Below are 27,584 nucleotides of genomic sequence, written 5' to 3'. Positions count from 1 at the left end.
TTATTTAAAGGGCCCAGAGCAAGGTAGGCACACTCCTTTAATCCCAGCACTTGGGAGGCAGGTATCAGAGGACCTCTGTGAGTTTGAGACTAGCTTGTTCTACTGAGTGAGTTCCAGGACAGCCAAAGCTCAACAGTGAGACCCTGTCTCAACAAAAAATGTAAGATACATAAAGGGCTGGTATCATATTCATGGTGCCTAAGCAATGGCTAGGCCCCATACTATTTCAAAGACTGTTAATCACTACTTGTTGGTGCCCTTGCTGGTTTGACCTTAATTATTCCTTCCATGAAAGCTACAGGCACTCACAGGACAATGGAAGCAAAATTTTATTCCTCTTGGCTGGGAAAGAGAACTAGTGGGGTGGTTGTACATGGGACTCCCACCCTCCCAGAACCAAAGAAGACATGCTCTGGCACCAAATGGCTCCCTCTGCCCAAGTGAAAGCCCAGAGGAGGCAGGTGAACACAGCGCAGGGCAGGGACGACTGCAGTGAAAAGAGTGGCCAGAGTGATCCAGGGGAGGGAGGGTCCAGGGCTCAGGAAAGGAAAAGAGGCTTCTTGGGGATAAGACAGGTATAGGGATGCTCTTTGCCATGGGAGCTTCTGGCTGGCACAGGTTTCAGGCTCAGGGTACCATAATGCGGTACGGGCTGCCTGGGATATGCTCATCCCCCCACTTGACCACCAGTGTGTACTCCCCTTTGTCCTTGAGCAGGTAGGAGACACTGTAGAGGCGGCTGCCCATGTGTTTCACCAGGATCTCTTCACAGGGTGTCCTTGGGCCATGCACACCCACCAGCAGCATGTTGTTACCTAAGGTGGGAAGGAACAGGCCTCAGTGACAAGCCTTAAATCCTTCCTTTGGCTGTGACTGCTCTGCGTTCTCCCCGTTCCACATCCTGTCCCTTGCCTGATGAGTAACCCCTCTGCCCCAGCAAGCTTCTCAGACCCCGAACTCTCCACCAGGAGAAATTCCAGCTCCTCTAAGACATCTTACTATTATATCCTGTGCACTGATGTTTTGCCTGAATGCCTGTCTATGTGAGCTGCCGTGTGGGTCCTCAGACTTGAACCCCAGATATCTGGAAGAGCAGCCCTTAATTGCTGAGCACTCTCTCCAAGCCCAGCTCCAGGAGATTTTCTTGAGGGGCAGAAGGGAAGGCAGGAGGCCCAAACAGAAGCAACAACCAATACCCCTAAGGGCAGACCCTGTTATTTCTGGCTTTGTGCTTCCAGAAGCTAAAAGCAGGGCTACTCACCTGCCTTGCTGCAGTCCACTGTGAAGCTGCTCTTCTGGCCTACATAAGCCTTGCTCAGCCCCAGGCCTTTGGCTACTACCTTGCTGACGTCAGCAGGACCTGGACCTGAGGTTGCGTGCTGGGGAACAGTGGCAACTTTAGTCAGGGAGTCCACAAACACAGATGATGTCTCATGGAGGCTGTGGTTGCTAACAAGACGAGGACCTGCAGGACAGAATGGGTAAGGCTAAGACGTGACTGGAGTAGGAAGTCACTGCGGAGGCACCAACAGCTTAGCCTGAGGCTCACCTGTGACTTTGGCTTTAAAGGGGCTTCCCCCAATGTGATAGGGGCCACCATACTTGATGGAGATGAGGTAGCTGCCAGGTGCCATGGGGGTATAGGTGACACGGTAGCCCTCGGGGCACTCCTGGCAATCCATCTTCACCTTGGAGGGGCCATCAATGGTAACCGAAAGGGCACCAGCTCCAGCATTGCTCGTGTTCACGATGAACTCGGCTGGACTCCCTGCGAGCGTGGAAGGTCAGGCAGAGGCTCACTGGCTTCCTTGCCTTCAGCCACCCGGCACAGCCTTCATGCTTCCACATGCCTCCTGGTGTTGGGACTGGGGGTCCACATTGGACGCTATACCCATGAACCTACCTGTAACACCACCTTCCAGGCCTGCTCCGTAGGCGGACACTAAGCCTGGGTCCCCTCCATGCCCAGGCTCCCCAACTCGGATCTTGAAGGGACTTCCAGGGATGTGAGTACCATTGAACTTGACATCAATCAGGTAGACGCCATTCTCTCGTGGGATGAAACGTACGGCATACTTATCTGAAATGCAGGACATGCTATGGGCCTCGGATAATTTTCTGCATGTAATTAGCAAATGGTATCTGAAAGAAACAGCCTTGGTACTAACATCCTCTTCATCTGCCTTGCCACCAGCAGAAGCACAACTATAACATGGAGACCCCTCTGCTTCCAGAGTTGTCAGCTAGTACCCATCCCAATGCCACATACATCCTGACTTCTAAGAAGTCTGAGTTAAGAAGTCTACTGGTAGCCGGGAGGTGGTGGCGCACGCCTGTAATCCCAGCACTCGGGAGGCAGAGGCAGGCGGATCTCTGTGAGTTCAAGGCCAGCCTGGTCTACACAGTGAGTCCAGGACAGCCAAGGCTACACAGAGAAACTCTGTCTCGAAAAACCAAAAAAAAGTCTACTGGTGAGTTTTTTGGCCTGACGAGCAAAATGCCGCCTTGCTGACTCCTTAGTGTACTGTTAATATCATGCTGCCTATAGATTAGCAGGCTTAGAAATGGAGAGGGGAGAATCTGCTTCCAATCATGGACCTGGGGGAGGGGAAACTAGGGAAACTAATGTGCTTCAATAGAACTGCTGTTCTTCTAGCCGCAGGGATAGGCAATCTCTCTGGGCCGGTCTCTCTCATGTATGGCACAAGGTGTCCTTCCTAGTGGCCATGCTTCATGGAAAGCCATCTCCTCGTGGGTGCTTATCAATCTGTAAAGGGTTTCTTGGCTGAGGAGCCTGGTTTTGATTGCTAACAGAATCAAACACTCAGCCTGCTTCTAGTCAGCCAGATGACTAGACAGGGAGAGCCTCACCTTGGTCAATCTCTGTGACATAGCACTCCTCCAGAGCTCCTGAGGGGCTGTGCACCTTAGCATCAATTGCCCCCTTGGCTCCATTCAGGCTGACTGCAAAAGAGGCTGGCTGGTTGACCTTTAACCCTGACTCCTGGAAGCACAGCAATTATGGTTAGACAAGATGGCTAGAGCCAGGACAAATGGGACAGCAGGAGACCCATAGGGTCACTTACCCATCTGGTGTCCAACGTGGTTTAAAGAGGGAGAGCCATTGATCTGTGAGGGCAGCAAGCCACAGGCACACCCCCAACCTTATCCCCTAGACGTGTTCTCCACAATCACACACCCAGGTAGCAGAAAGGGAAGGTGGCCCCACCCTGTAGGTAGCACTCAGCTCGAGCAGGCTGTCCCTCTTTAAACCTCAGCCCTGGTGCTCAATGGGCACAGGCTTCTGTTCAAAGCCTTTAGACCTGAGACACGAGAAAAACTCCACGCGGTGGACAGGGCACTTCCTGCCAACCCCAAGCGTGGGCTGTACCCGGCCAGAGCAGAAGCCTAGCACCCAGAATTGTTTCTGAGTAGGCCACTCAGCTCAGGGCCGAGGCCTGCTTGCCATGGTGACTCTGGTCTGGCCGGGCCCAGAAGCCCCAGGTGGGCAGTTTCTCTCAGTGCCTCACCTGAAGACTAGAAACAGTAAGGCGGCGGGCGTCACCAGACGGAGAAGCCACAGGCACCACGAAGGGGCTATCAGGTATGTGCTCCTCGTTGAACTTGACTGAGACCTCATAGTCACCTGGACAGGAAGAGAACGTAAGGCTATACAGGGGCTGCCACATATTGCCCAAGGCTAGCCTAATAAAGGCCTCTTGCCTTCCACAGCCAGCTTGGGTGTCCCTGGGACCTCAAGATGGAGAACAAGAGCCTAGTGGAGACTATAACACCCGGGCTCAACACACCCACACTCGGGGCCTACCTTCCCCTACCCCAGCCATTTCTGTTCCCAATACCTGGCTCCTGAACCACGTAGGCCACACCGCAGGAGCCATCCTTGCGATCCTCGAAAGAGATTTCAGCCTTGCTGGGGCCCTCAACAGCAATGGCCAGACCTCCAGCGCCAGCTTCCCTAGTCCAAATGCTGAACTCCGCTGTGGGAAAGCAGAGTGTGTTCATGAAGCGGAGGACTGCTTCCCAGCCTCAGCCAACTCTAAGCAAAGCCAAGATCAATGTGGCTGCTGGCTACATCCTCCAAACACCCATCTAGACGCACCCAGGATAGCAAGAATTGGGCTAGTACACCTACCTGGCACTCCAGCTTCAGCCCTCTCTAGGCCAGGGCCTCCAGCACGGACCTTGTGAGCACCCCCTTCACCCAGAGGCCCCACAGTGAACTGGAAGGGGCTCCCAGGCACGTGCTGGCCCTTGTACTTGACGCTGACTGTATGCATTCCCATCTCAGCAGGCACAAATCGGATACAGTAAGTATGGTTCTCTCCTTCCACAATCTCTGCCTCATGGGTCTTGCCTGAGGGGCTGGTCACCTGGGCTGTCATATCTTGGATGCTAATTTCTACAGGTAGAAGACAGCTTGGTCAACAGGGCCCTGTCTCTACTTGACCTTAGGGTTGCCCTGGGAACCCTCCTGGTCTTTTCCCTACCAGGAATCTTCAGGCTGAGATCACAATGGCTGCCAACATTGGCCACAGAAGGGGCACGTCGCCTACGTGTGATACTCTCTTTCACTCGGCCCTCACCTGTCACCTTCACAGAAAAGGGACTGCCTGTAGGGAAAAAAAAACATAGTCCATACTCTGCACGGGTTACAGGTGGGTTCTGGGGTGTCCAGGAATGCTGCCAATCCACAGGGGAAGGCTGTGACTGCTCCCCTTACCAGGCACATGCTGGTCAGCAAATTTGATGTTTATGATGTAGTTTCCAGGCTCTGTGGGACAGTAGGTGACCCTGCATGTACCATCCTCCAGGTCCTCTGTGTTGATGTCTACCTTGCTAGGGCCCTCAATGGACAGACTGAGCCCACCATAGCCTGGTAGACAGATAACAGCTATAAGCCAGAATGCCAAGTGAAGATGTACTGCCCCAGCTGGCAGGCCACCACTGTTTACCTGCATCTCTGGTGTCAATAATAAACTCTGCAGGCTCAAAGGTATGACCTTCATGGAGGCCTTGACCAGACACCCTCACACGGCTGGCATCACCTATCTCCGACTGGCTGATCACTACTGGGATGGGACTGCTTGCCACATGCTGGCCATTCTTCTTCACATGTACCAGGTGCTCTCCTGTCTCCTTGGGCACGAAGGAAATCCCTAGGCACAGGATAGGGCCATCAACAAGGTGTGGGCCCACAGCCTCCTTCCTTTTTTGAGATTGTTTGAAGACAGGATATCACAGGCTAAGATGTGGCCAATGATTGCTTTCCCTGATTCTCCTGCCTCCACCTCCCAAGTACTGGCTCTCCCCTCCTTCCCTGAAACACCTGCCCCCTCTTAACGTCTTACCCACGTGGCCATTGCGCAACCGTTTCAGCAGACAGGGCTCCTCTCGGCCTGAGGGTGGCACCACAGTGGCTGTGAGTAGGCTGAGGTCTGTTTCTGAGATGTTGATAGGGATGTCGGCAGCAGAACCCACCTTTAGGTGGGACATACGCATGGAATCATCACCTGGTAAGGGGACAAGCCATCAGCTACTGTAGAGCCAACCCCAGGAGACAGTGCCCACCCTGCCAACCATCCCCGTCACTCCTGATGCTCCTCACCTGTGACTCTGGCAGTGAAGGGGCTGCCTGGAATGTGCTGATCATTGTACTTGACTAGGATGCTATAGTCACCAGGCAGCACAGGCAGGTAAGAGACACTGCATGTTCCATCCTGGTTGTCAGTGCAGCTGATTTCTGCTTTAGATGGACCCTCGATGGCCAGAGACAAGCCCCCTGAAAAGTATCACAGTGAGAGTGACCACTGCACCTGGGGACACACTGCTGGACCTTCATAGGTGAGCTGACTTGATGGTTCAGCAGAGGCAGAAAGATAAGGTCGAGAACTCCATTCAGGATCATCTCCCACACCCAGCCCTCAGCCAACAGAGAACAAGCTGCCCAGGCCAAGCTTACAGCTTCTCCTTACCTTCGCCCGCATCCTTGGTGTTGACAGTAAAGGTAGCAGGTTTATTGACCACTCCGTGGGTAAGGCCAGGACCATAAGCAGTGACGTGGCCACAATTGACATAATCCACATAGAACTGCAGAGGGCTTCCTAAGGCCAGAATAGAAGCCACATGGATGGAATACCAGCCTCATCCACTTGTTGTTAGGCTTTTTGGTTTTGTTTTGGAAACGGGGGAGGTATCTCTGGCTGGCTTTGAGCTTCACTATGAAGCTGAGGATAGCCCTGAACCTTGGCCCTCCTACCTCCAGTGCTAGGACTATAGGCATGTGTCACGATACCTAGTTTACTCAGTGCCTCATGCATACTAGGCCAGAAGTCTACAAGAGCCCTATAAACCCACCCCAGCCTGTTCTGAGATGGTAGGAATGGGGGTGGGGGTGGGCCCACCTGGGATGTGCATATTGTCATAGCGGATGTCCATTTCATGCAGGCCAGCTTCACTGGGTGAGTAGCGCACAGTCACAGTGCCATCCTTGTTGTCAGTGATGGAAGGCTGGGCCACCTTGCCTGAGGGCATTCGAACTTCCCCTACAAAGCAGTAGCTTTGAGATCAGGACAGATTGGAACACCCTGTCATCACTCTTTCCAAGTTCCTTTCTAGCCCTCACTCACCAGTGATTTCACCCTTCTTGATGGTGAAGGGGATGACAAGATCAAAGGGCCTCAGGCTGGTCACATCCAGCCCATTAACGCCCACCACCGGCCTCTCTGGGATCTGCAATAGAGACAGAAGAATCAAGTGAGGGGTTTCTCTGCACATATGGTAGAACAGGGCCATGAGACACCCAGAAGGCCAGCTTCAAGTGTCCCTATGGGTTAGGCAAAGTGAGTAACAGGCCAGGCCAGGCCAGGCCTTACCCAGGTTTGCTGACTACCCTGAGGATAGGCATACTGTGGAGCCAGCTGCTGAGGCGGTAGTGGGGTCTGCACTGTCGGTTGGTCCCCAGCCAAAGCCTGCAGGGCAAAGTCAGAGAGCTGGAGACTGTTGTCACAAAGGGACCTGGAAGGACAGTCTAAGACACTCCCAGATCTCCCTGCCCACCCGTCCTTGGCCCCTTCTCACTGTAACTTGGAAGGGGCTGTTGGGCACGTGCTCGCCACCGAAGCGCACACAGATGACATATTTGCCCGGCTGCGGGGCGGTGTAGAAGATGTCAAAGGTCCCATCGTCATTCTCCACCACGTCCACATCTACCTCTGAGCCATCAGGTGTGCACACAGTGCAAGTCACCTTGCCTTTGCCTGCTGCTTTTGTGTCCACAGTAATCACTGTCTCCTCCCCAATCTGGATGGTGGGACCAATGCCAGCACCTGCAAGGGCAGAATGGGTCCCCAGAGGGGAGCCAGCAGGTGAGCCTGGCATTTGGGCTATCCCTATCAGCATGCCATCCACCCAGGCCTCTTACTGCTACAACCAAGCACAGCCAGCCCCAACCTCTAGCCCAACCCGTACCCCAAGCTACGATGGTGAGTGGTTTCTCAGAAGGCAGGAAGGATTCTCCTAACCACCTCAAGCCCCTTTATGAGAGAGGCCCAACAGGTGGTACCCAGGTACCTGGGAGGAAAAGTAAAGGACCATCCCATCCCAGCACAAGCATTTGCTGCCACCTCCTCTGTCAACTCAGCCTCAGCTGGTACCATGGCCTATGCTGACAAATACCAGCACTCTGGCTAGGCCCATGGCTACCTGCGCCCCTGTGGCCTGGCCCTGGGCCCCAGTGCTATGTGTGGACGCAGTGAGGCAGAGTCCTGCTGCAGTGTGGGGAATGTGAAACTTTCCTCCCTACCCACACCACCACCCCCCCCCCAGGCCTGAAGGTGAAACTGGAGTTTCCTGACAACTGAGAACGCTTGCTCAACCAGAGGCTTGCAGTGAGAGGCAGCCCAGCACAGCCTAGCACAGGCAAGAGCAAGCAGCAGGGAGGCAGCAGGGTTAGCACCCATGCAGTGCATTACAGCAGGCTTGGCAAAGCAGTAGAGGCCCCCGCGGAACAGAGGACAGAAGGCCCAAGGCACCGCTGCAGGGTTGCAGAAGTAGAACATCGGAGCAGCCTCTAGGGCCCCATAATGCTTGAGAAAAGAAAAAGGACAGTGACGTTATGATCTGGGGCTCAGCTGTGGATGCTTGAGAGCTGTGGGTTTTAAGGCCTGACAGCAAGAGCACCCCTGCAGCCCAGCCTCCCACAAGGAAAGCAGCTAGGAGCACCAAATCTACTTAAGGACCAAGTTTAAGGGGCCTCCTTGCCAGCCTGCCACGGAGCCCCACCCTCCCCCAATTGACCTTGGTCTCACACTGGCTACATGAGATTCAGATATCATCTTTAGCTATAGACCTGGCTGCTTGCTGCCTGTGCTGCCCTAGGAGCTGCCTGCACGCCTGTCCTGTATGCAGCTAAGAATGTGGGCCCTCTTCTGAAAGCTACTTGATTCCTCATTCCTGTACCCAGGCTCCAGGTGGCCAGCAAGTCTTAATCATAGCATCCTCAAAGTACACTTGTTAATTGGCTTAATGTCCCAACAACCACTGACCTGGCCCCAGACAACCTTCTGGCTTGTCCAAAGATGATTTCAGTTCCCTGGCTGGGCTCCCTGCCTCCATACTACAAATAATGGTCAAGAAAATTGAGGCCACTCCAAGTCCCTGGCCTATTCTGCCCTCCCCTCCCCTGTGCACACACACATACATGCCACACCTCCAATCCCATGGACTATTATTTTACAAAGCAATCTAGCCTCTGCCACAACACCCTAGCTGTCTTATAATCCTGTCCTTGGCCATCTACCCAAGTGCCTGGCCAACAGGTAAGTAGTTGCAGCCTCACATCAGTATCCCTGGGGTGTCTGTCTGCTGGGGACTGTCTAAATAACGTCACTGCTGAGGGAATGAGAGGAGAGAAGGAAAGAAGGAGCTAGGTCGCAAAGAATGCACTTTGGAGCTCTGAGGCTGGGCCAGGCCCCGCCATGCTGGCCACCCAAGCAGTCAACACTGGCACTACTGCACCACCAGCCAGCCCCACCCACTCATGCACCTCCCCCAGCCCAGGACACAGAGGCCCCCGGGAGGCAGGGATGGAAGTCTGTGGATCTGACCAGGGCTGGAGACTCCACTGGGTGGAGGAAACCACCTTGTCCCCTGAGCCCATGCAGGAGCCCTTGTGAGAAGGAAGCACCTGCTGCCAGTCCCTGGGTGCTTCCCTGGGATGCCAAGATCCCCAGACCCCAAAGTCCCCAGTGAGGTGCCTCCTAGGATACACTTCACCCCAAAGCTCTCAGCTGCAACCCGAGTTCTCAGATGGGGAAATGGAGGCCCAGAGAGGGGAGAACCAGAGCACTCATGCTTAGCTCCAGAAACCTCCCTGGGCCCTGACCCTCCAGCCCATGGCCTTGCCTGCAAAAGCCTCCCCCACTCTGTCCTTGCCTAGAGCTGCAGCTGGAACTGTCCTGGGACTGAATTAGCAATGAAGAGGAAAGGAAAGTGCCTCTCTGGGCAGGAGGGGCATTGGGAGTGGCCCCAGCAAGCAGCTTACCTAGCCCGTGACCTCCGATTGACACTGAGGTGAGAGGGCAGAGAGCAAGGAGAAAGGTCAGGTGAGTCACTCAAGGGGGCGGCCCCCACTCCCACACGCCGCCCCAAGCAGCGAGCCCTTGCACACAGGCACACCCAAGCCCCTTGTCGAGTGCCTCCGTGGCCGATGGTGGGCTGGCTCACCTGTCACTGTGCATTTGCTGGCATCCCCTGTGGGCACAGCCCGGACACGGTACGGGGAAAGGGGGATCTCATCACCACCGTACTTGATGAGGATTGTGTAGCGGCCTGTCACATCTGGCACATAGGCCACTGTGTATGTCCCATCATGGTTATCTTGGATGTGTGTCTTCTTGGGCTTGCCTTCGGGGTCCTGTGTGGAAAGCACAGGGGAGGAGGTTGGGTCCACGTCCAGTAAGGCCTGAATTATCTCAGACCTTCCATGGAACACCAAATACTGGTATAACAAGGATAGCTTCTGGGCCCCTCAACCCCCACGGCTACAGCAACTGCCTGCCTGTGGCACAGTCCAGGGTGGAAGCCCCGAAAATCCAGCATTCTCTAACACTAAGAGCAGTCTTGCCAGGTATGGTGGCGCACGCCTTTAATCCCAGCACTCGGGAGGCAGAGGCAGGCAGATCTCTGAGTTCATGGCCAGCCTGGTCTACAGAGTGAGTCCAGGACAGCCAGGGCTAACACAGAGAGACCCTGTCTCAAAAAACCAAAAAAGAAAAAGAACAAACAAAAAGAGAGAGAGAGCAGTCTGGTGCCCAGCCTCAGGCCTGGGCCTATCCTAGGGGCACAGGGAACGTCGGGAAAGATCTGAATGTTGCAACATTATACCCCTCCTGTGAGAATATTGCATGTGGGGAATCTAAAACACTACAGGCTTTTGGTACCATGCTTAGTAGCAGTGAGTGTATATTTGGGGAAACTTCTTCCTTTCAACTTGGGAGAAAATTGCTACATATACTAATGTAGTTACATTGGCAGACCAGAAGCAGAGGCCCTGCCCTTCGAATGCAGCTCTAGGTAGACTGGTTAGCAAGACTGAGCCGCCTGCTACCTGTAGCCCTACGCTCCAGCTGCTTATGCCTAGCTCCTTGCCTCTCCTCCCTATGCCTGGAGGTGCAGTAGAGCCCAGGAAGCCAGCAAGCTCACCGTAATCTGCACAGCCAACAGACCCTCCCCAGCATCCTTGGCATCAATGGTGAACTCCACAGGCAGGCTGGCAGGCACACCAGTGGTGTTGAGTCCAGGTCCACTGGCCTTCACCTTACTGGCATCATGTGTGGGCAGCACCTTGACCTTGAAGGGGCTGTGAGATCAGGGTGTTATGAACCATCAGGAAAATTTCAGTACCTTGCCTGCCCCCAGCACGTAGTGAACGGTGTTTCTTACCTCCGTGGCACTTCTTCTTCCCCATATAGCACAGAAATGCTATAGGGCCCTTCTCGGCTGGGCACATAGTTGACAGTCTGAGTACCATCGGCATTGTCCACCACATCCACTGGTTCCACCAGGCCTAGACCCCGTCCCAAGAACAGAACCTTAGGTTGGCTCTTTGCACCGGCTCCCAACCCCATCTCACTGGAGGACTAGGACTTGGCCCAAAGCCTAGACCTTATTATGCCCTTAATTACCCAATTCTAGGAACAAGTCTAAGACCCTATCATATAAAACCTGCATCCAGGTGCCTTCATCGGCCCTCCCTCCTGCCACCTCTATTCACTGGCCAAGTCCTGTCCATTATACCTTCTCTAGAGTTCTGCCTGGCTGCATGGTTACCTGAAGCCGTTCCACCATCTGCACTAGCCTTTTTTTAGGCCACATGCTGGGCCCCCCAAAAAAATGATGCCTCCGTAACTCCGTTCCTAGGTATGTGAACTCTCACCTTTGGGTCCCTGAACTTTGACCTGCAGTGGGGCAACTCCAGCCTTGCTTGTGTCCACTTGAAAGGACTGAGGAAGGTTGGCACGGACCATGCCTGGGCTGAGGCCAGGCCCAGAACACTTGACTTTAGATGCATCTGTCACATCATGCACAGGGACCTTGAAGGGACTACCTAGGGGTTGACACAGAAGGATGTTAGCTATGTAAGACACTGTGGATATTAGCAAGCAGTCTTAGTTCCATCCTTGTCACCATCTCCTCACCTGGCACTTGATGACCACCATAAGTGACATTAAGGCTATAGGTTCCAGCTTCATAGGGGATGTATTCTACAGAGCAGCTGCCATCTTTATTATCCATGCATGACATCTTGGCCTCTGAGGGGCCCTCAACAGCCAAGCCCAGGCCACCTGTGCCAGCTCCCCTGGTTCAAACAGAAAGTCTGTCAGTACCTGGGGTTCCCAAGCCCGTTGGCTGCTCTTGCATCTTCAGTGGCTTACTTACCTAGTCTCCACTGTGAACTTGTTGGGTTTGTTGGTGGTACCACTTTGGATGCCTGGCCCATGGACACGCACCCGGGAAGGATCACATCCCTCTGTTACAGGCACCTGGAAGGGGCTGCTGGGCACGGGACTGCCATCGTAAGTCACATCCACGGAGTGTACTCCTGGAGGGCAGGGCGGGTCAGGAAGAACTGGGCTTTTCCATTTCTTCCCTACCCTACCTAAGGGGCCCCCAGCACATTCATACCTTCCTCATATGGCGTATATTCCACTTTGTATGTGCCATCACCACAGTCCTGCACATAGGTCTCTGTCAGGTTGCCTGAGGGGTTGGCCACACGGGCCTTGACATGTGGCCCTCCAGTTTGAGTAAGAGCCCGGGCATCTACACTAAACTCAGTGGTTGCCTCTCGGAAGACACCTGGAAAAAGCCATCGTGAAGAGGCTGTGGTTAAAGGACTCTCTGCACCCTAGAACTGCTAACCCCACCCCCACCCCAGAAGGCCTCCTTACCTTGACTCTCAATCCCAGGCCCATAGCACTGCACACCTGAGGTATCCACAGCAGGCTCCACCTGCAGCTTGCTGGGGAAGTTGGGCACAGGCTGGCCACCGTACTTGATGGTAACAGTGTAAGCCCCAGGACAGAGAGGAATGTAGGTAATGGTATGCGTGCCATCACCATGGTCCTGAATGTATACTTCAGCTGGCAGTCCTGCCTCAGAGCAGATCTCAATCGTCAACTCAGCACTGCCAGCACTGGAGCAGTCCACTTGGAACTGCCCTACCTCCCCAGCAGTGGCCCGCTCCAGCCCAGGGCCTGAGCACTTCACCTTGGATGCATCAAAACAAGGAAGCACATGGGCCTTGAATGGGGATCCAGGAATGTGGGTGTCAGCAAAAAGGATGTTGATGTTGTAGTCGCCAGGCTCAGTGGGCACATAAGACACAGAGCATGTGCCATCCCCGTTGTCCAGGCACTCAAGCTGTGCTTCGCAGGGGCCTTCCACTGTCAGGCCCAGGCCACCAGTGCCAGCGCCCTTCGTATCAATGGTGAATCGGGCAGGGGAGCCTGCATTGCCCCCCTGTAGTCCTGGCCCAAATGCCTTGACCTGAGGGAAGGAGGAAGTTAGAAGCAGCTACCATCCCAACCTTTCATCTGTCTCCTTTTGTCCTAGCTTTCCTCCTTACCCAGAGACATGAAAGAAATAGGTTGCCTTATAGGTCACCCACCCATCAATCACAAAGACAGAAATAGCAAAGGGTCAGGACAAATCTGGACAAGACGGATGTCCTCAGAAGGGAAGAAGGAAGATGGGCCAGTCATGGTGGCGCACACCTGTAATCCCAGCACTCAGGAGGAAGAGGCAGGCAGATCTTCATGAGTTTGAGGGCAGCCTGATCTACAGAGTGAGTTCAGGACAGCCAAGGATAGACAGAAACGCTATCTTTAAAAAAAAAAAAAGGAAAGAAAAGGAAGGTGGGCCCTCCCCTTATAGCCTCCCAGACCCAATTACCTTGCTAGGTTTGGTGGGAGCCACAGCTTCCAGTGGAAAGGGGCTGCCAGGCACAGGCACACCATCATAGGTCACTTCCACTTCATAGGGCCCCTCCTCACGGGGCACAAAGCGCACAACGCTGTTATCAGCCCCCAGGCCAGGCTCCACCTTGCAGGGCACCGCTGCACCTGAGGGACTTACAATCTTGGCTGCTACTTTGCCTTGGCCACCTGCACCCTTTGACTTCACTGTGAACTCCTGATCTTTGCCAACATCCACTTCTGTTGCAACAATGAAAACAGAGGGGAAAATCAACCATCACTTAATCATGTAGCTCCAGACAACACTAAGCTAGATGGGGTTGAGTGGTCCTCAGTGGCCATGGCCAGTATAGCAACTACTTACTGTCAGCAAGGCCAGACACCTTGATCTTGCTGAGATCCAGGCTTGGAGATATTCCCACTGAAAATGGACTCTTGGGGATGTGATCTCCTCCATAAGTGACACTGACTCCTACTGGGCCCTGAAATAGGTACACAAGTATAGTGGTTACTAATCAGTACCCCGATATCTTTGGCCTACAGCTGCCCAGCTTGAACAGGTATGTGAGAGACACTAGCCAGTCCCCTTCCCAAGTAAGGAATTAGAAAGCCCATGCAGCAGCCTACCTATGCCACCCTCACCACGTAAGGAATATGGCTGCAGCAGGTGGAGACAGCTACCTGCTGCACAGGAGTGTACTTGACTGTGTAGGTATTGTCATGGTGGTCAATGATGTCCACATCTCGCACCGCATCTCCCTTAGCCAGCCCTGAGAACTGGACATCCAGCTTGCCTTTCCCAGCAGTTTTAGCATTGACCGTGAAATGGGTGGGTTTGCCAAGTTCAACACCTGAGGAGATATAACAAAATCGAGGCACCTGCCGGGCATGGTAGCACACGCCTGTAATCCCAGCACTCGGGAGGCAGAGAGGCAGGCAGATCACTGTGTGTTCGAGGCCAGCCTGGTTTATAAAAGTGAGTCCAAGACAGCCAGGAATACAAGATAAGCCCTGTCTCAAAAAACCAAAAAAACAAAAAAAGAAAGAAAGAAAAAAGAAACTAGAGGCCCCTACTCTTCAGTCCCTATCCTTGGTTCCACTTCACATTCTACAGAACAGTTATCCTTACCAGTGCGACTCAGGCCAGGACCCTCAGCCTTCACCTTGCTGGCATCATGACAAGGCTCCACTTTGACTCTGATGGGGCTGGTGGGTGTGGCCTATTAAGTGATGGGAGAAAAAGAGCTGGGGATAGCAGCATGCCAACACTTAGCAACCTAGGGACTGGGAGCAGTAATACCTACCTGATCAGCAAAAAGGACCATGATAGTATAGCTGCCAGCCCCACAGGGTGTGTATTTCACAGTAAAGGTGTCATTGTCATTGCGGATGATATCAAAGTCAATATCAGCTTCAGTGGGGCCCACTACTCCAGGGGCACATTTGATACCAATGCTGACATCTCCTGTGGTTGAGAAATGGGGTAAAAAGAGGATGGGACTTTGTGGAGACAGCCTGCCCACCTACCTGTCTTCCCATTCAAGGCTAGACCTTACCCTGGCCAGCCTCTGTACAATCCACAGTAAAGTAGGTGGGTTCATGTGCCTTGAGTCCAGTCTTGGCCACTCCTGGACCATAGACCTTGACTTTGTTTGGATGGCTGCCAGCTCCCACGTTCACCTGGAAGGTACAAAGGCAAGTGAAGAGACATGACAAGCCTGTGGCAGGGGAGGTGAGAGACTCCCTCAGCTACTACTGATAGACAAGCCAAATATTGCAGTTGCCTTAGAACAACTGGCAGTACCTCAGACAGGTAAAACATGGTGCTGTGATTCTCCTCCTAGAGAAATGAACATTTAGGTCCACACAAATACCCAAATGTTCCTACCGGACCTATTCACATAGCCCGAAAATAACCAAATAGACATAGTGCTTTCCATCTACACAATGGGATAGAAAAAGTCTTCAGCCATAAAAAGGTATGAAGCACTGACATGCTACAATGGTGAAAAACCTTCCCATGACACTCCGTGGGAGAAACCAAATGAAAATTCACAGAGTGAGTGTGGTGGTGCACGCCTTTAATCCCAGCACTCAGGAGGCAGAAGCAGCCTGGTCTACAAAGTGAGTTGTAGGCCAGTTTGGTCTATATGGTGAGAGCCTGTCTCAAAACAAAAGAAGTATACACCCACACCCACACCCACACCCACACCCACACCCACACACAGAGTCATACTGTGTGTACATGTAAGTTATATGTATACATAATTACATCTATATGAAAGGCCCAGAAAAGACAATCCATAGAGCAGTGGTTGTCAGAGGCTAAAGAAAGGGGAGTGGGAAGGACAGGCGTTTCTCTGGGGATGATGAAAATATCCTAGACTATGGTGACGGCTGTGAAACGGAATGCAGTGTAAGTGGGAAAACTGCACTGCTATGCAAGCTTGATCTATTTAAAACTGCTATGGGCACAAGGGGCTCTGGGGTGATGGGCTAAGGGTCTGTGGGTGGGCTTACCCGGAAGGGACTATTGGGGATGCTGACACCTCCCCAAGAAACCATGGCGGTGTGCTTCACTGGCTTTCTGGGCACATAAGAGCAGCTGTAGGTGCCGTTGCCGTTGTCCTTGACTATGGCCTCCACAGGGCAGCCCTCATTGTCCTGTAAGGCAGGCAAAAGGAAGCAGCCTGCTGCTGAGTATGCAGGCCTAGGAGGCCTAACAGTCCTGCCCTCAACATGGGTAGGCATCCCACCTGGACTTGAACTCGGAGAGGGGCCTTCCCAGCATGCTTGGCGTCAACTGTGAACTCTGCTGGCTTGTTGATAGCCACACCAGTCTTCTCCAATCCAGGCCCACGCGCCTTCACCTAGTAAGAGAGCAATGCAATCTCAGAAGACCGAGGAAAGGCCACCAGAGTCAGGCAGGGAGGTAAGTACCACAGAGTAGCAGGAGCGCGGTGCTAGGAATACCAGCTCGTGAGCGCAGCCTTGCCGGCAAGATGGGGTGATGCAAAAGCAGAAAGCCAAGGCCCAGGCGACTGTTATATGCCCTTTACCCTGTCTGGATGAAAATCCTGGGGGGCCTCACGGATATCAGCCATGAAAGGACTGAGACGAATGTCCTCGCTGTTACACAGCACATGAACAGCATACTCGCCAGCTTCCTGGGGCCAGTAGCGCACATCACAGGAGCCATCCCCCTTGTCATCACATTCAATCTTGGCCTGGGATGGACCTTCCACGGAGAAACCTAACAACAGCCATGAGTCGGTCCTATTGGTGCCCTGGATCCTTGCGTAGGCTGCCCTTGCCACCCTCTAGTCCAGGCACCCACTCTGAAGCCTCCAACTTACCCAAGGTGCCCACGTCATCACCAATGGCTTCTACTACGAAGTCTGCTGATTTGCCAACAACGCCACCTTCCAGGCCAGGGCCCCAGGCCCGCACCTTCTGATTGCCACACTCAGTGCCCACCTTCACCTCGAAGGGACTGCAAGCAAGGGCACCACACAGGTAAGCACCAAATGGCTGTGGGCCAGGCAGGAAGATGCCACTGGCCCCGCAGCAGGCAGATGGGGAGGGGGTAGAGCTCAGAACATGGTGAGTAGTGGAGGGAGCTTACCTGCGGCCAATGTTCTGGCCGCCCCACGTGATAGTGACTGTGTATGTGCCAGGGACGGTGGGGTGATACTCAAAGCCATACACGCCATCCCCTAGGTCCTTCTGCTTTACGCGCTCCTCACCCTCTGCAAAGACAAGGGAGGACTCAGGCCTGTCCAAACATGACTGACCTGAGGTCCATCACCCACCACCCCACCAGACAAACTTACTGGGGCCCTTTACAGTGACCTTCAGCTCCCCGCTGCCGGCACCCTTTGTGTACACCTTGAAGTCAGCTGTCTCCTTCACTCGCACACCCTTAGGCTGGAGGCCTCTACCAACAGCCCGGCAGGCAGCTGGGTTACAGGCTGTGGGCAAATAGACCAGCTGAGTTGCTGGGAATTGGGGCTGGGTGGTGTCCCCTCCCTTGCTACCCAGAGAGCCAGGCCATTTGGGACTGGAGGGGTTCCTCAGGGTTTGGCCCAACAGGCTGGGGAAGCACATGCAAAAAGAACTGAAATGGGCCATGACCCTAAAATCTGGACCCCAAGCAGGGACGTGGCAGGCTTTCTCCCATCGGCTTGACACCAGCCCCAATACCTCCGCCCAGCCCTCCCCACCAAGAGGAAGATGGATCCAAGTACCGTTGACCCTGTAGGCAGAGCAGAAAGCAGCAGGTTTCTAGACAGCTGGAGCGAGCTCTTCCGAAGGTAAAAGCATGGAGGAGATGGAGAGGGGCAACGAGAGGAAGAGGAGCAAGAAGAGCCTCAGCACGGGAAAGGAAAGACAGTACTTGCCCAGACAGTGGAAGCCAGAGGCTGGGGCTCCCAAACAGGGGCTTTAGTAGGACAGTCCCAGTTGGCTACTCCTCCCTGGAGAGGCCCAGGCCAGAGCACCACAGTAGAGGAGCACCCATGGCCAGGCCTACCTTGGCCAACAGTGACAGTGTAGGGGCTGCGAGGGATGGGAACACCGGCGAAGGTGACATAGACTGTGTGGACCCCCTCCATGGTGGGCTGGTAGCTACAGCGATAGGTGCTGTCACCCCTGGCCTCCAGTTGAGGTTCCACTGTGCCTTTCTGTCCTGTAGGGTCCTGGATGACAACTTCCACTTCGCCCATGCCAGCTCCTGTCCCAAGGCACAAACCCAGCTCTCAGACTCCAGCACAGCTCTCCCCAATGGCTGGCTGGGCCTTGGCTGTGTCCCCTCACCTGCAGTGAAGATCTCAAAGTAGGTAGTCTTGTTGGCGATGTTGCCACTGGGCTCCAGACCAGGGCCCTGGGCAGTCACTTTGCTGGCATCACCCTGTGACTTGTCCACATACACCTCAAAGGGGCTCTTGGCAATATGTTGACCAGCAAAGAGCACAGTCACCTATTCCCGGGAGGGGCAGGCTATTAGGGTGAGGTAAGGACCCCTCCACCCATGGCCACCAGCCACATTCTCAGGCAAGGACTCACCTTATGAGTCCCTGTCACTTCAGGGACATACCAGACAGAGAAAGTGCGGTTCTTGTCATTATTGGCAGTCACTTTCGCCTGTAACGGGAAGAGTGTTAGGAATAGCCCTTCCAAAGGGGGACACAGCAAGATCCTGCCCTGGCAATGGATAACCCTACCTCTTCCTGGTGGCCAGCTGGGTCCTCCACATACACCAGCACCTCTCCCTGGCCAGCACTTCGGGTCTCCACAGTAAATTCTGCTCTCTTCTTCACCATATTGCCTGTAGGCTCAATGCCTGTCAGAGGAAGATGAGTGAGCCATAGACCAGCTGGTAGGGCCACAACCCCACACCTCTATACCCCAGTCCCCAGACACTAAAGCAGTAACAGGGACACAGCATGAGACCCTCTATCCCTCTGCAGGCTCAGGCAGGTTTGTTCAATGTAAATGTAAACCCAGCATTGAGCCTGGCCTCAGACCCGAGCTGTGTGTGCTCTTAACACCAGGACAGGCCCAGTCTGGTTTGCTGCACTGGTTTCCCAACCCCTTTTACATGCATGATCCTGACTGCCTCATCTCCAATTATAGAACAGCAGTACGCTGGATCCTCCATTAATCAAGAAGCTTCTCACAAGCCAGTGTGACTTATGGGACCAGGCTGGCCTTGAATTCACAGAGATCCACAGGCCTCTGCCTCCCAAGTGCTGGGATTAAAGGCGTATGCCACCACTGCCTGGCTATGATTATTTCGGCTGGGCGTGGTGGCACATGCCTTAGGACCCAAGTTGAGAGAGAATACTGTCCTATGGCCAGGTATAAGTGTCCAGCCCTCCAGAATGCCACTAACCAGGCCCCCCTCACCTGGCCCATAGGCTCGGGCTTTCTTTGGGTTTAGTTTGGGCCGAAGAGGAGCCCCTGGCTTCAGCTTGGCCTTCGGAAACTGAGACAAGTAGGTCATAACAGAATGTTCATCTACGTTGGGATCCACAATTTCCTCTGGAGTTATCACCTGCCATAGACAGAAGACAAGAGCCATTGGGTCTCTCCTCACTATGACCAAGCAGCCCTTAGCTGCAGGGGCCTGCAGAAACACACCTGAGGAATGCCTAGCCAGTCGTCAGCCTGCTGCATGGCTTCCCGTGCATTGTTCACGGGCTTACTAGCGTCCCAGGAGTCCCAGTCAGGACACAGGCCTAGAACACAGAAGAGGCCATGTTGTGAGTCTGAGGCCTATAGGACTACCTTTTAGGTTGACCGAACAGCTTCAGGCCAAGATCTCCCATCTCTGTGCCCCTCACCTGGAGCACAGCTATCAACAAGAGCACCCAGGGCCCGGCCACTCTGCCAGTCCCGACTGAAGTTGGTAATGGGCAGCTGTGGTAGCTTGTTCTGAATCCAGCCTAGGAGCCTCTGCTTGGGTGTTTGCTTCTTGGCTTCCTCATCCTCCTCTTCATCCCACATGGGCATCGAGATGGAGTAGTGCAGGATCAGGGTCCAGATGAGGCCTAAGATCAGCTTCAGGTTCCCATCCACAATGGCTTTGCTGTCTATGGAAGAGGGGTGGCAGCACTGGGCAGTTAGGGTTTTCCCTCACCAAGGCCAGCGAGGGGGAACCTGGGTAGGCAGCACAGCAAATCGATTAGGTGACAGAGGCCCCTCCCAGCTAGGGGTTAAAATTGGATCAGGATCCCTCTGCCCAAGGCCCCTAAAGGGTATAAAGAAATGTCTAGTGATGAAGGAGACTTTGTGTGTGAGGGGAAGACACCCATAGAACATGGTAACAAAAGTGCAATCAGGGGGATCCTGCCAAAAAACTCAGGGCCCAGAATATGATGGAAGAGCAAATGAATGAGATGAATGCTTTGCAGCTGCTCCCATCAAGACTTGCCCCTACCTCTTGGGAACCTATGGGAACTGGGAGAAGTGGCCCAGCCCTAAATGGTCTAGAAACAGAGCCACTGACCTCAAGCTGGGCTAGAACCAAAGAAGAGGAAGGCTAGGTTGGCAAAGAGTAATTGGGAAATACAACTGCTGCTCCAGGGTGGGGGATGAGGCAGGGGAAGTAGAGGTGTTGCCACGGATCCTTGTGTAAAAAGGTTGAGCCCCACCCTTTGCTACTTCCTTGTCCCCCACCAAGCTAGAAGTCAAGAAGTGGCACATGGTGGGGAAAGGGCCACAAATCAGAAGAACTGTTTAGTCCTGACTCATTGAGGCTTATAGGGAACTTCTGGGGTAACCACCCCCATAGCCCCGCTGAAGGAGGAAAAGGAGGAGTAGGGTGGGGCTGGGCTAGCCTGCCTCTAGTGCTAAGGGCCACTTGGGAGCCCCTGTTGCAGAGGCCTTAACTTGGGTGGTGTCCCTAAGTCCTGCTGCTTCAGCATAACCTGTTTAGCTGCCTACTTGCCACCTAACGGGCTAGGTCTTGGGCAGCCACCAGGCTTACCACAAGGGAAGTGGTTAGGGCGGGAACCATGAACACCCATCACCATGGCAACCCTTCTGCACCCCACCCAATGCCACCTCTGGGTCTTAACCTCCTCAACGGTGGATGGCTTATGGTGGGTAGCATTTTCTACAGGTCATCTTTGGAAACCCTACAAGCCTTCCCTGTCATCAGAGAGTGTTTATCTAGTGAGTCAATGGGGGCGGGAGAGTCATGAAAACTAGAATACCATTGAGAGAGCCCTCCAGGGCAGGTGGCATCCCAGTCCAGTGAGACAGCACCTAGACGCCTATCACCTGAGCCTCTTAAAGCAAACAGGTCCTGGCCCCTTGTAGACGCTTTTCATTGTCCCAAAACGGTGAGAGGATGGGGGAAGAAGGTCAAAGAAGACCAAATACACAAGGACCCTACCCTAAGTCATACGTTCAGTTTAAGAGCCCCTTAGTAGCCTCCAAAGGGAGAAGACAGGCCCACCAGCCCAGGAAGGTACAGCTGGTCCCTTCCCTGGTCTGCTTAGGCAACCTATGCCAGCTATGTACCCCTTCCAAGAGGAGAGGACCAGGGCCTAGGGTTGGGAGGCTGCCTGGTTAGATGGCCCCGCCCCATCCCACCCCTTATCCCCAGCCCCTGGGCCAGCCGGCCCCCTCCCTCCCCTAATCACTGTTGCTTTCCAACATTTTTTTGCCTTATATGGCAAAGCTCTGGGAACTAGGCCTGCTCCAGCCAGCTCACAAGGAGGAGGGGAGAAAGAAGGCGGGAGGAGACCCCCCCCAAAGAGCTGGGGTGTGGCCTGCTTTCCCACATCCGGTTGCCCCCACCTCAAGACGCAGAAATGACTCAGCTGGCTAGACTGAGGCTGGGACTAGGGGTGGGCCTCCATACATCCACGGGCCCGCCTCTGTGGACATTCCAAAGAAAGAATTCAGCACTAGAAAACTGGCCTGAGGGGCCAGGAGAATCTTGGTGCCTCACTGGTTTAGCTAACATGTACCATTCCAAAGTTGTAAGAATAGGAGAATACTTTTTTTGGTTTTTTGGCTTTTCGATAGAGGGTTTCTCTGTGTAGCCTTGGCTGTCCTGGACTCACTTTGTAGACCAGGCTGGCCTCAAACTCACAGCAATCTGCCTGCCTCTGCCTCCCAAGTGCTGGGGTTACAGGGCGTGCGCCACCACGCCCGGCTTAGAAAACCCTTTCTATTAAAGAGAAAAAGTCCATTCTTCTACTCTCCCTGTTACATATGCCCACGTTACCAATTCTGGTACCTGTCCACGAGCAGTCCCTACTTTGGAAAAGGCATGGGATCCTTCAAAACGCAATACCAATGTCAATCTCTCCAGTTCAATGACATGGACACCGGGCTAGCAGTAAACCTTTCAGCCAGTCTCTGCATTCTAGATACTGAAAAACTAAGGTTCACGTTGAAGCAGGAGCTTGGTTCATTATAGACAGCAAAGCTGGCAACCAAGCACACTACGTACGGCCAGATGCCCTCAGCCGACCATACCCAATACACCCGGGCTGCACTTTTGCCAACAATACATTTCTTTGCCCCCACCTTCAAGTTCTCCAGAAAAGACATAAACTGGGGATTTGAACTATCTCCCATGGGGGAGCATGTTCCAGGGCAGGAAGCTGAGGGAGTCTAGCATAACAGGAGCCACTAGCTACAACCTCCACTTTAGAACTACAGAGGCATCCAAAGGATAGAAGGGTCCTTTCAAAATTGCTGTTGTAGTGGGAAAGCATGGACATCCCAAGGATGGGGTGCGGCTCGCAGGGGCAGAAGCCTAGTCTGTGCCTGTCCCACCACGGGTACAGCGATGGGGGCGAGGCCTACAGAGGATGTGAGCTCAGCCTGGGAACAGGCCAGCAGGGCACAGCAGGCGGGGTGTGCGTAGCGGTTTGCACGCTCAACAAGGCCAGCCTGCGCGCCTTTGTTCTCGAGGATCTCGCGGAACAAGGCAGCCGAGGGGCCTAGGGGTACCCTTGGTTGTGTGGCATCTAGGGAGGAGAACTGGGAGGGGGGCTTTAGGGGAGAGAGAGAGAGAGAGAGAGAGAGAGAGAGAGAGAGAGAGAGAGAGAGAGAGAGAGAGAGAGAGAGAGAGAGAGAGAGAGAGAGAGAGAGAGAGAATGTTTGGTGACCACGCCCGCACCCGCGCGGTGCCCCAGTATGGCCCGCACCCTTACCTATGGACACGAGCTTGATGCTCTCACGGTCCAGGAACTCAAGAGCCACCGACACATTTTCGAGCTGCATCTGGCGGAATGTGGGTCGTTGGTTGTGCTTGCGGTGCATCTTCTTCTGGCTGAGTACCTCTAGCAGCGCGATAAGCCGCAACCCATCGCTCAAGTCCGTCTGCAGATTGGCGATGCGCTTGCTCACGCACTTAAGGTGCTCGTTGCACCAACGAGTAAACGTGTTCTGCTGGATTTTCTTCCATGGTGCGTCCTCCGCTAGGTCTTTTTCGGTAGCCGGCATCTCAGCGTCTCGCGTATCGGTACCGCTTCCAGGAGCCGCGCCCGCCGCGCTCTGGCCGGAGCGGGAGTGAGAACTACTCATTTTGAGGCGCGAGGAGCGGAGGGGCGGTGCTGCAGCCTCAGCAAGGGGACGGCCCTTTAATTAAAGCCGAAGGCACTTCCGCACGTAAAAGAACAGGCACAGAACAGATGTTGCGCTGCGGGAAAAGCGAGCCCTTTAAATGCAGGCGAAGGGTGGAGCCAGAGGCAAGGTTTCCTTGGGGCGGAGCCTCTGGGTGGGGCTTCTGGGCAGCCCGGGCTCCACCTCGCCCCGCCCGTTGGAATGCCCCACAAAGTCGCCCCCTCCCCCCCCGCCACCACCACCACTACCACTACCACCACCACTGCGCTCCGCTTAAGGCAATTCAGCTCTCCTGCTTGTGGGAGGGTCTTTGAGCCCCAAGAGCACAAGGAGGTTCCGTAACATCTACTATATTACTACAAGAAACGGACCTCAGACCTAGGAAAGGTTGAGTAGTTCTGTCACTAGATTGCTCAGCTCCAGCCGGCACACCCTTACAAGGGACTTTCTCCCCCTCCCCCGCAAGGTCTCTGCAGGGGGCGGAGCGAATAGGGTTCCTGAATCATTTGGACTCCACCTGATCCTGCACCCCGCCTCCTCTATCTTCATTCCCCATTCTTCCCGAGTTTAGGGTTCTCAGCTTCAATTTGGTCCACAGCAATGCGAAGAGTCCAACCCCGAGAGCGACCCCTTCCAGAGCCCCTGGCGCTGCTGCGAGCTCTTTGTGTGCACAAAGTGCCGAGAAATGGCTGCCAGGCAGGGCTCTCATCACCTCTACTCTCCCCACCCATGCCCGCTAGTCTTCCAAGTCTCCAGGGCCCTGGCCTGCACACCTGCACCAGCCCATCCCCACCGCCTTCCTCTCTGCCCCCTAGTTCCCTCCGGGAGGAAATGGGGCGGGCACTGGGCCAGGAGGCCGCCAGCACTCCAGGACCACCAAGCAGCCTTCCAAAGGCCCAAGGCATGCCAACGGGCATAACCACAGGGTGCCCGCTGTGTGATGCTTGCAGATGGGTGCACCTTGTGCCTGCCTAAGTCACCGTTCCATCCACCCTGGGCCCTGAGGAATTCTGGGGGGGGGGGTTGGGGGGAGCTCTCATCTGGTAGAGTAGAGTAGCCCCTAAGCTTGCTGTGGCCTTACAGATGTGGAGGGGCTCAGCGATAGCATCCCAGACTACTGAAGGAAGGAGACTCACCAGATGTCAAGACTTGCTGAGGAGCATGGGTTATGTTCCCTGCGTAGTGTAAAGCTATTAACTAAAAGGTAATTTTATGATAGATAATTTCTGGGTGTACTGTGCTGAGGCAAAGATGAGCAAAGTCCAGAGGCAAGAAAGCTGTAGGGAGACACTCACCACCACCCTCTTCAGGTAAGTGAACTCAGCTTACCTGTGCCTTTCCCATGGTAGACTCCTTCCATCCACATTCTCTGTACTTCAAGCCTCAGTAGAGTGTCCCCCAGCTGTGTTTTACAGAAAGGCAGGCCTCTATCCCTACTTCTCAATTGTAGCAATGATTTATCTTCTAAAGACCAGTGGCTGAAGGAGGCCCTAGGTTGGCCAACATGTCATACATGCCCAAATATGGTTGACTCTCCTCTGACCTGGCCTGTCTGCATTGCCTGTGGCGGAGCTATGATAGAGCGATGCTCACAAGGGGCACCACCTCTCAGCATGTTCATCTTGAGACTGTCTATAACCTCACTAGTCCAGTAACAGTTTCAGGATGGAACCCCCACACACCCCTATCCCACCTCCAGTCACCTCTCTTTTCATATATACCTGCACCAAGTGAGCCAAAGAGAGTGTTCAGGGACAGGATTCAGACCTGTGAAGTGGTAACCCAGAGGAAAACTTCCAGAGGGTCACTCAAGGCACGATTAGAGCTATGCTTTGACCTACTGGAGAGCAAATCCCCACGCAAGGAATTACATCAGTAAATGATTTGTCACTCCATGCCATTTGAAGAGAACAAGAAAAACTGAATCATAGTAACAGACCACACGAAACTTGGGTGTCCCAGCCTCCAGCCCTATGATTTGGCTATTTAAGGGGAAAGAGGAATGTTGTGTGTGTTGGGGTGGGGGGTCTTGTCCTTAGAATGGACATGATGCCACCACCAGATGTCGCTCCATTCCCAAGACCCAGATGGAGCAGCCCCAGGAAGCCAAAATCCAGCTCTTTCATATTTTCCCTTATTTGGAGTAGATTCTTGGATGTTAGACACACCCCGCCCACCTCCCCTCCCCACCCCACCCGCCTCAGACCCCAGGCCAGGCCCTCCCACAGGGAACTATAGGCTCAAGCCCACCAACTATATTGGAACCCTATTTCTAGCCCTGTGTAGCCCGGGGGCAGCAGGTGAGAAGGAAGCAAAAACTCGCCAAAATGAGACCAGTGCCCCTAAGGCTAATCCAGGTGTGACAGAAGAGAACCTGATTTCCTGAGCTCTCACCTTGCTCAGACAGCCTGGGGCTGCAAGAGACTGTGGGTGGATTTCTCCCACTTTTTCTGGCCCAGGTCTGGGTTTGGGTTATGGGAATGTTGATGTTTATGCTCTAGCTGGCAATGAAACAACCTGACCGGAGATCTAGCTGGCTCTCCCCCTGCCACAACCCCATTATCAGCTCCCTATGCCCAAATTAGCAGGGGACTCTCAGATCCACGCTTGTATCATCTCTCTTGTAGCCATTCTTGGTATTGGCTGAAAAATGCCCTTCCAAGTTGCCACTCACCCTTATCCCTAATCAAGGCACTAATCTCCAAAGAGCTTTCTTTCCCAGAATAGCACACAATAATGACCAGTTTATGAGTGCCCATCTCCTGCCAAACACTCAGATACTAGCCCCCTTTTCAAGGGCCTCTGTGCGCTGGAGCTCCCAGATTCCTGGACACAGACATGAGTTTGTGGTAAACTATGCAAGGCTATGACTGGGACCTGAGTCCACACCCAAGCTGCACCTGGCCTCGGCCTCCCTGCTTGCTTTCCAGACATTTCCCCAGTTCACCAGCCGCACACCTACTGTCCGACAACTATCCAGTGTGGAGCTGGCCACAGAGCCCTCACCTGCTGTCCCTGCAACCGCGGGGTGGCGCCCAGCTCTCCGCGCCCACGCTGGACACCTCAGAGTGCCGCTGGCGTCCGCTGCGCGCTGCGCGCCTCCACGCGAATGGGCCGCTGCTGCCCGCCTTCTTGTTGGCCGCATCCCCGCCCCACGCCCGCCCCGCGACGGGCCCGGCCCGGCCCGGCCCGACAAGAAAGCCTTAATTGGTAAAATCGCCCGGGAGCCCGGGGGCGGGGAGGGGGTGCGGGGGCGCGCCACAAGCTCAAGTGCCCGGGCTCACTGGCGACACCGCCCCCCAGAATGAGCTCACTGCTCCTAGAGGACCGCCAAGCTTCAAGGGAGGGGGGCTCACCTTCACAGCGGGGGTCTGCAAAGCCTATGTTTAGGCCCAACCTTTAAGAAGCTGATGAGTATAGGAGAGCCAAGTGCTTCCTGGCTGGAAAGGAGGCTCTTTTCAAAGCCACCTATTCTGGGGAGTTGCCCACAGCCACAGCCTTCTGCCCAAGCCTGGTTGGCTACGCAGGTCAGATCTTGCTCCATGAGATGAGAGATAACAGGTAATTGAAGTGAGCGCCAACAACTCCTAAGGCCCCAGTTGGTCCCTGAGTCCTGTGATGAACACCTACCCACCCCACCCCAGCTATCCCTGATTTGGTCCCTGCTAGGTGTAGCTGTTGCCTAGGAGAAGCAGCAGAAATATACTGAATTCTCAAAGCACTCAGGTGCAGCCCAAAAGCCTGGGAGTGTGCAATATGGTACAAAGAGCCAACTCTCCGTGCACTTGGTAGACATAGGCATTACCTAATATTGTCAAGCTCTCTCTCTTCCTCTTCTACATGCCCGTTTCCTGATAGCTTCAGATTCAACTTAAATGTCACTTCCTAGGGAAAGGCCACATCAAAAGCAATGCAATTTTAAATTTTGTTATTTTATCATTTTGCCTGCAACCCCGTATGAGCTACATTTTGCATCATGCCAGTGTGTACACACACAAC

At 54.1% G+C, this 27,584-nt stretch overlaps 1 protein-coding gene across 3 annotated transcripts; it reads right to left on the bottom strand.

Annotated features, from left to right (window-relative positions):
• Nucleotides 1-313: 313 nt before the first annotated feature.
• On the bottom strand, nucleotides 314-26,739 carry FLNA (filamin A). Of its 3 annotated transcripts, XM_084789054.1 has the most exons (49): nucleotides 26,592-26,680; nucleotides 24,915-24,987; nucleotides 23,174-23,661; nucleotides 19,841-20,089; nucleotides 19,638-19,735; nucleotides 19,404-19,551; nucleotides 18,719-18,837; nucleotides 18,561-18,638; nucleotides 18,312-18,474; nucleotides 18,028-18,228; nucleotides 17,330-17,467; nucleotides 17,122-17,245; nucleotides 16,853-16,989; nucleotides 16,556-16,749; nucleotides 16,253-16,366; nucleotides 16,017-16,160; nucleotides 15,053-15,176; nucleotides 14,801-14,961; nucleotides 14,626-14,716; nucleotides 14,178-14,347; nucleotides 13,861-13,978; nucleotides 13,474-13,736; nucleotides 12,471-13,068; nucleotides 12,205-12,378; nucleotides 11,959-12,121; nucleotides 11,718-11,878; nucleotides 11,456-11,626; nucleotides 10,963-11,086; nucleotides 10,723-10,879; nucleotides 9,745-9,934; nucleotides 9,563-9,586; nucleotides 7,099-7,346; nucleotides 6,894-6,989; nucleotides 6,648-6,750; nucleotides 6,423-6,563; nucleotides 5,994-6,122; nucleotides 5,627-5,800; nucleotides 5,370-5,531; nucleotides 4,974-5,177; nucleotides 4,742-4,894; nucleotides 4,509-4,631; nucleotides 4,154-4,420; nucleotides 3,861-3,998; nucleotides 3,531-3,646; nucleotides 2,872-3,004; nucleotides 1,904-2,080; nucleotides 1,550-1,768; nucleotides 1,262-1,465; nucleotides 314-815 (listed from the first exon to the last, which is right to left on the bottom strand). In XM_084789054.1, exons 3-49 carry the CDS (start codon nucleotides 23,544-23,546, stop codon nucleotides 628-630), a joined length of 7,944 nt encoding a protein of 2,647 aa, XP_084645180.1. In that variant the 5' UTR covers nucleotides 23,547-23,661; nucleotides 24,915-24,987; nucleotides 26,592-26,680; the 3' UTR covers nucleotides 314-627. The 3 variants fall into 3 exon arrangements, with proteins under 3 accessions (XP_084645180.1, XP_084645179.1, XP_084645181.1); XM_084789053.1 differs by lacking the exon at nucleotides 24,915-24,987 and having other exon boundaries at nucleotides 26,592-26,739; XM_084789055.1 differs by lacking the exons at nucleotides 9,563-9,586; nucleotides 24,915-24,987 and having other exon boundaries at nucleotides 26,592-26,739.
• Between the last annotated feature and the right edge of the window lie 845 nt (nucleotides 26,740-27,584).

This window comes from Acomys minous (genome assembly GCF_964271855.1).
Source record: "Acomys minous genome assembly, chromosome: 7".
NCBI lineage: Eukaryota > Metazoa > Chordata > Mammalia > Rodentia > Muridae > Acomys > Acomys minous.
The sequence above is the reverse complement of the archived record's forward strand: the minus strand, read 5'-3'. Positions and strand labels throughout refer to the sequence as shown.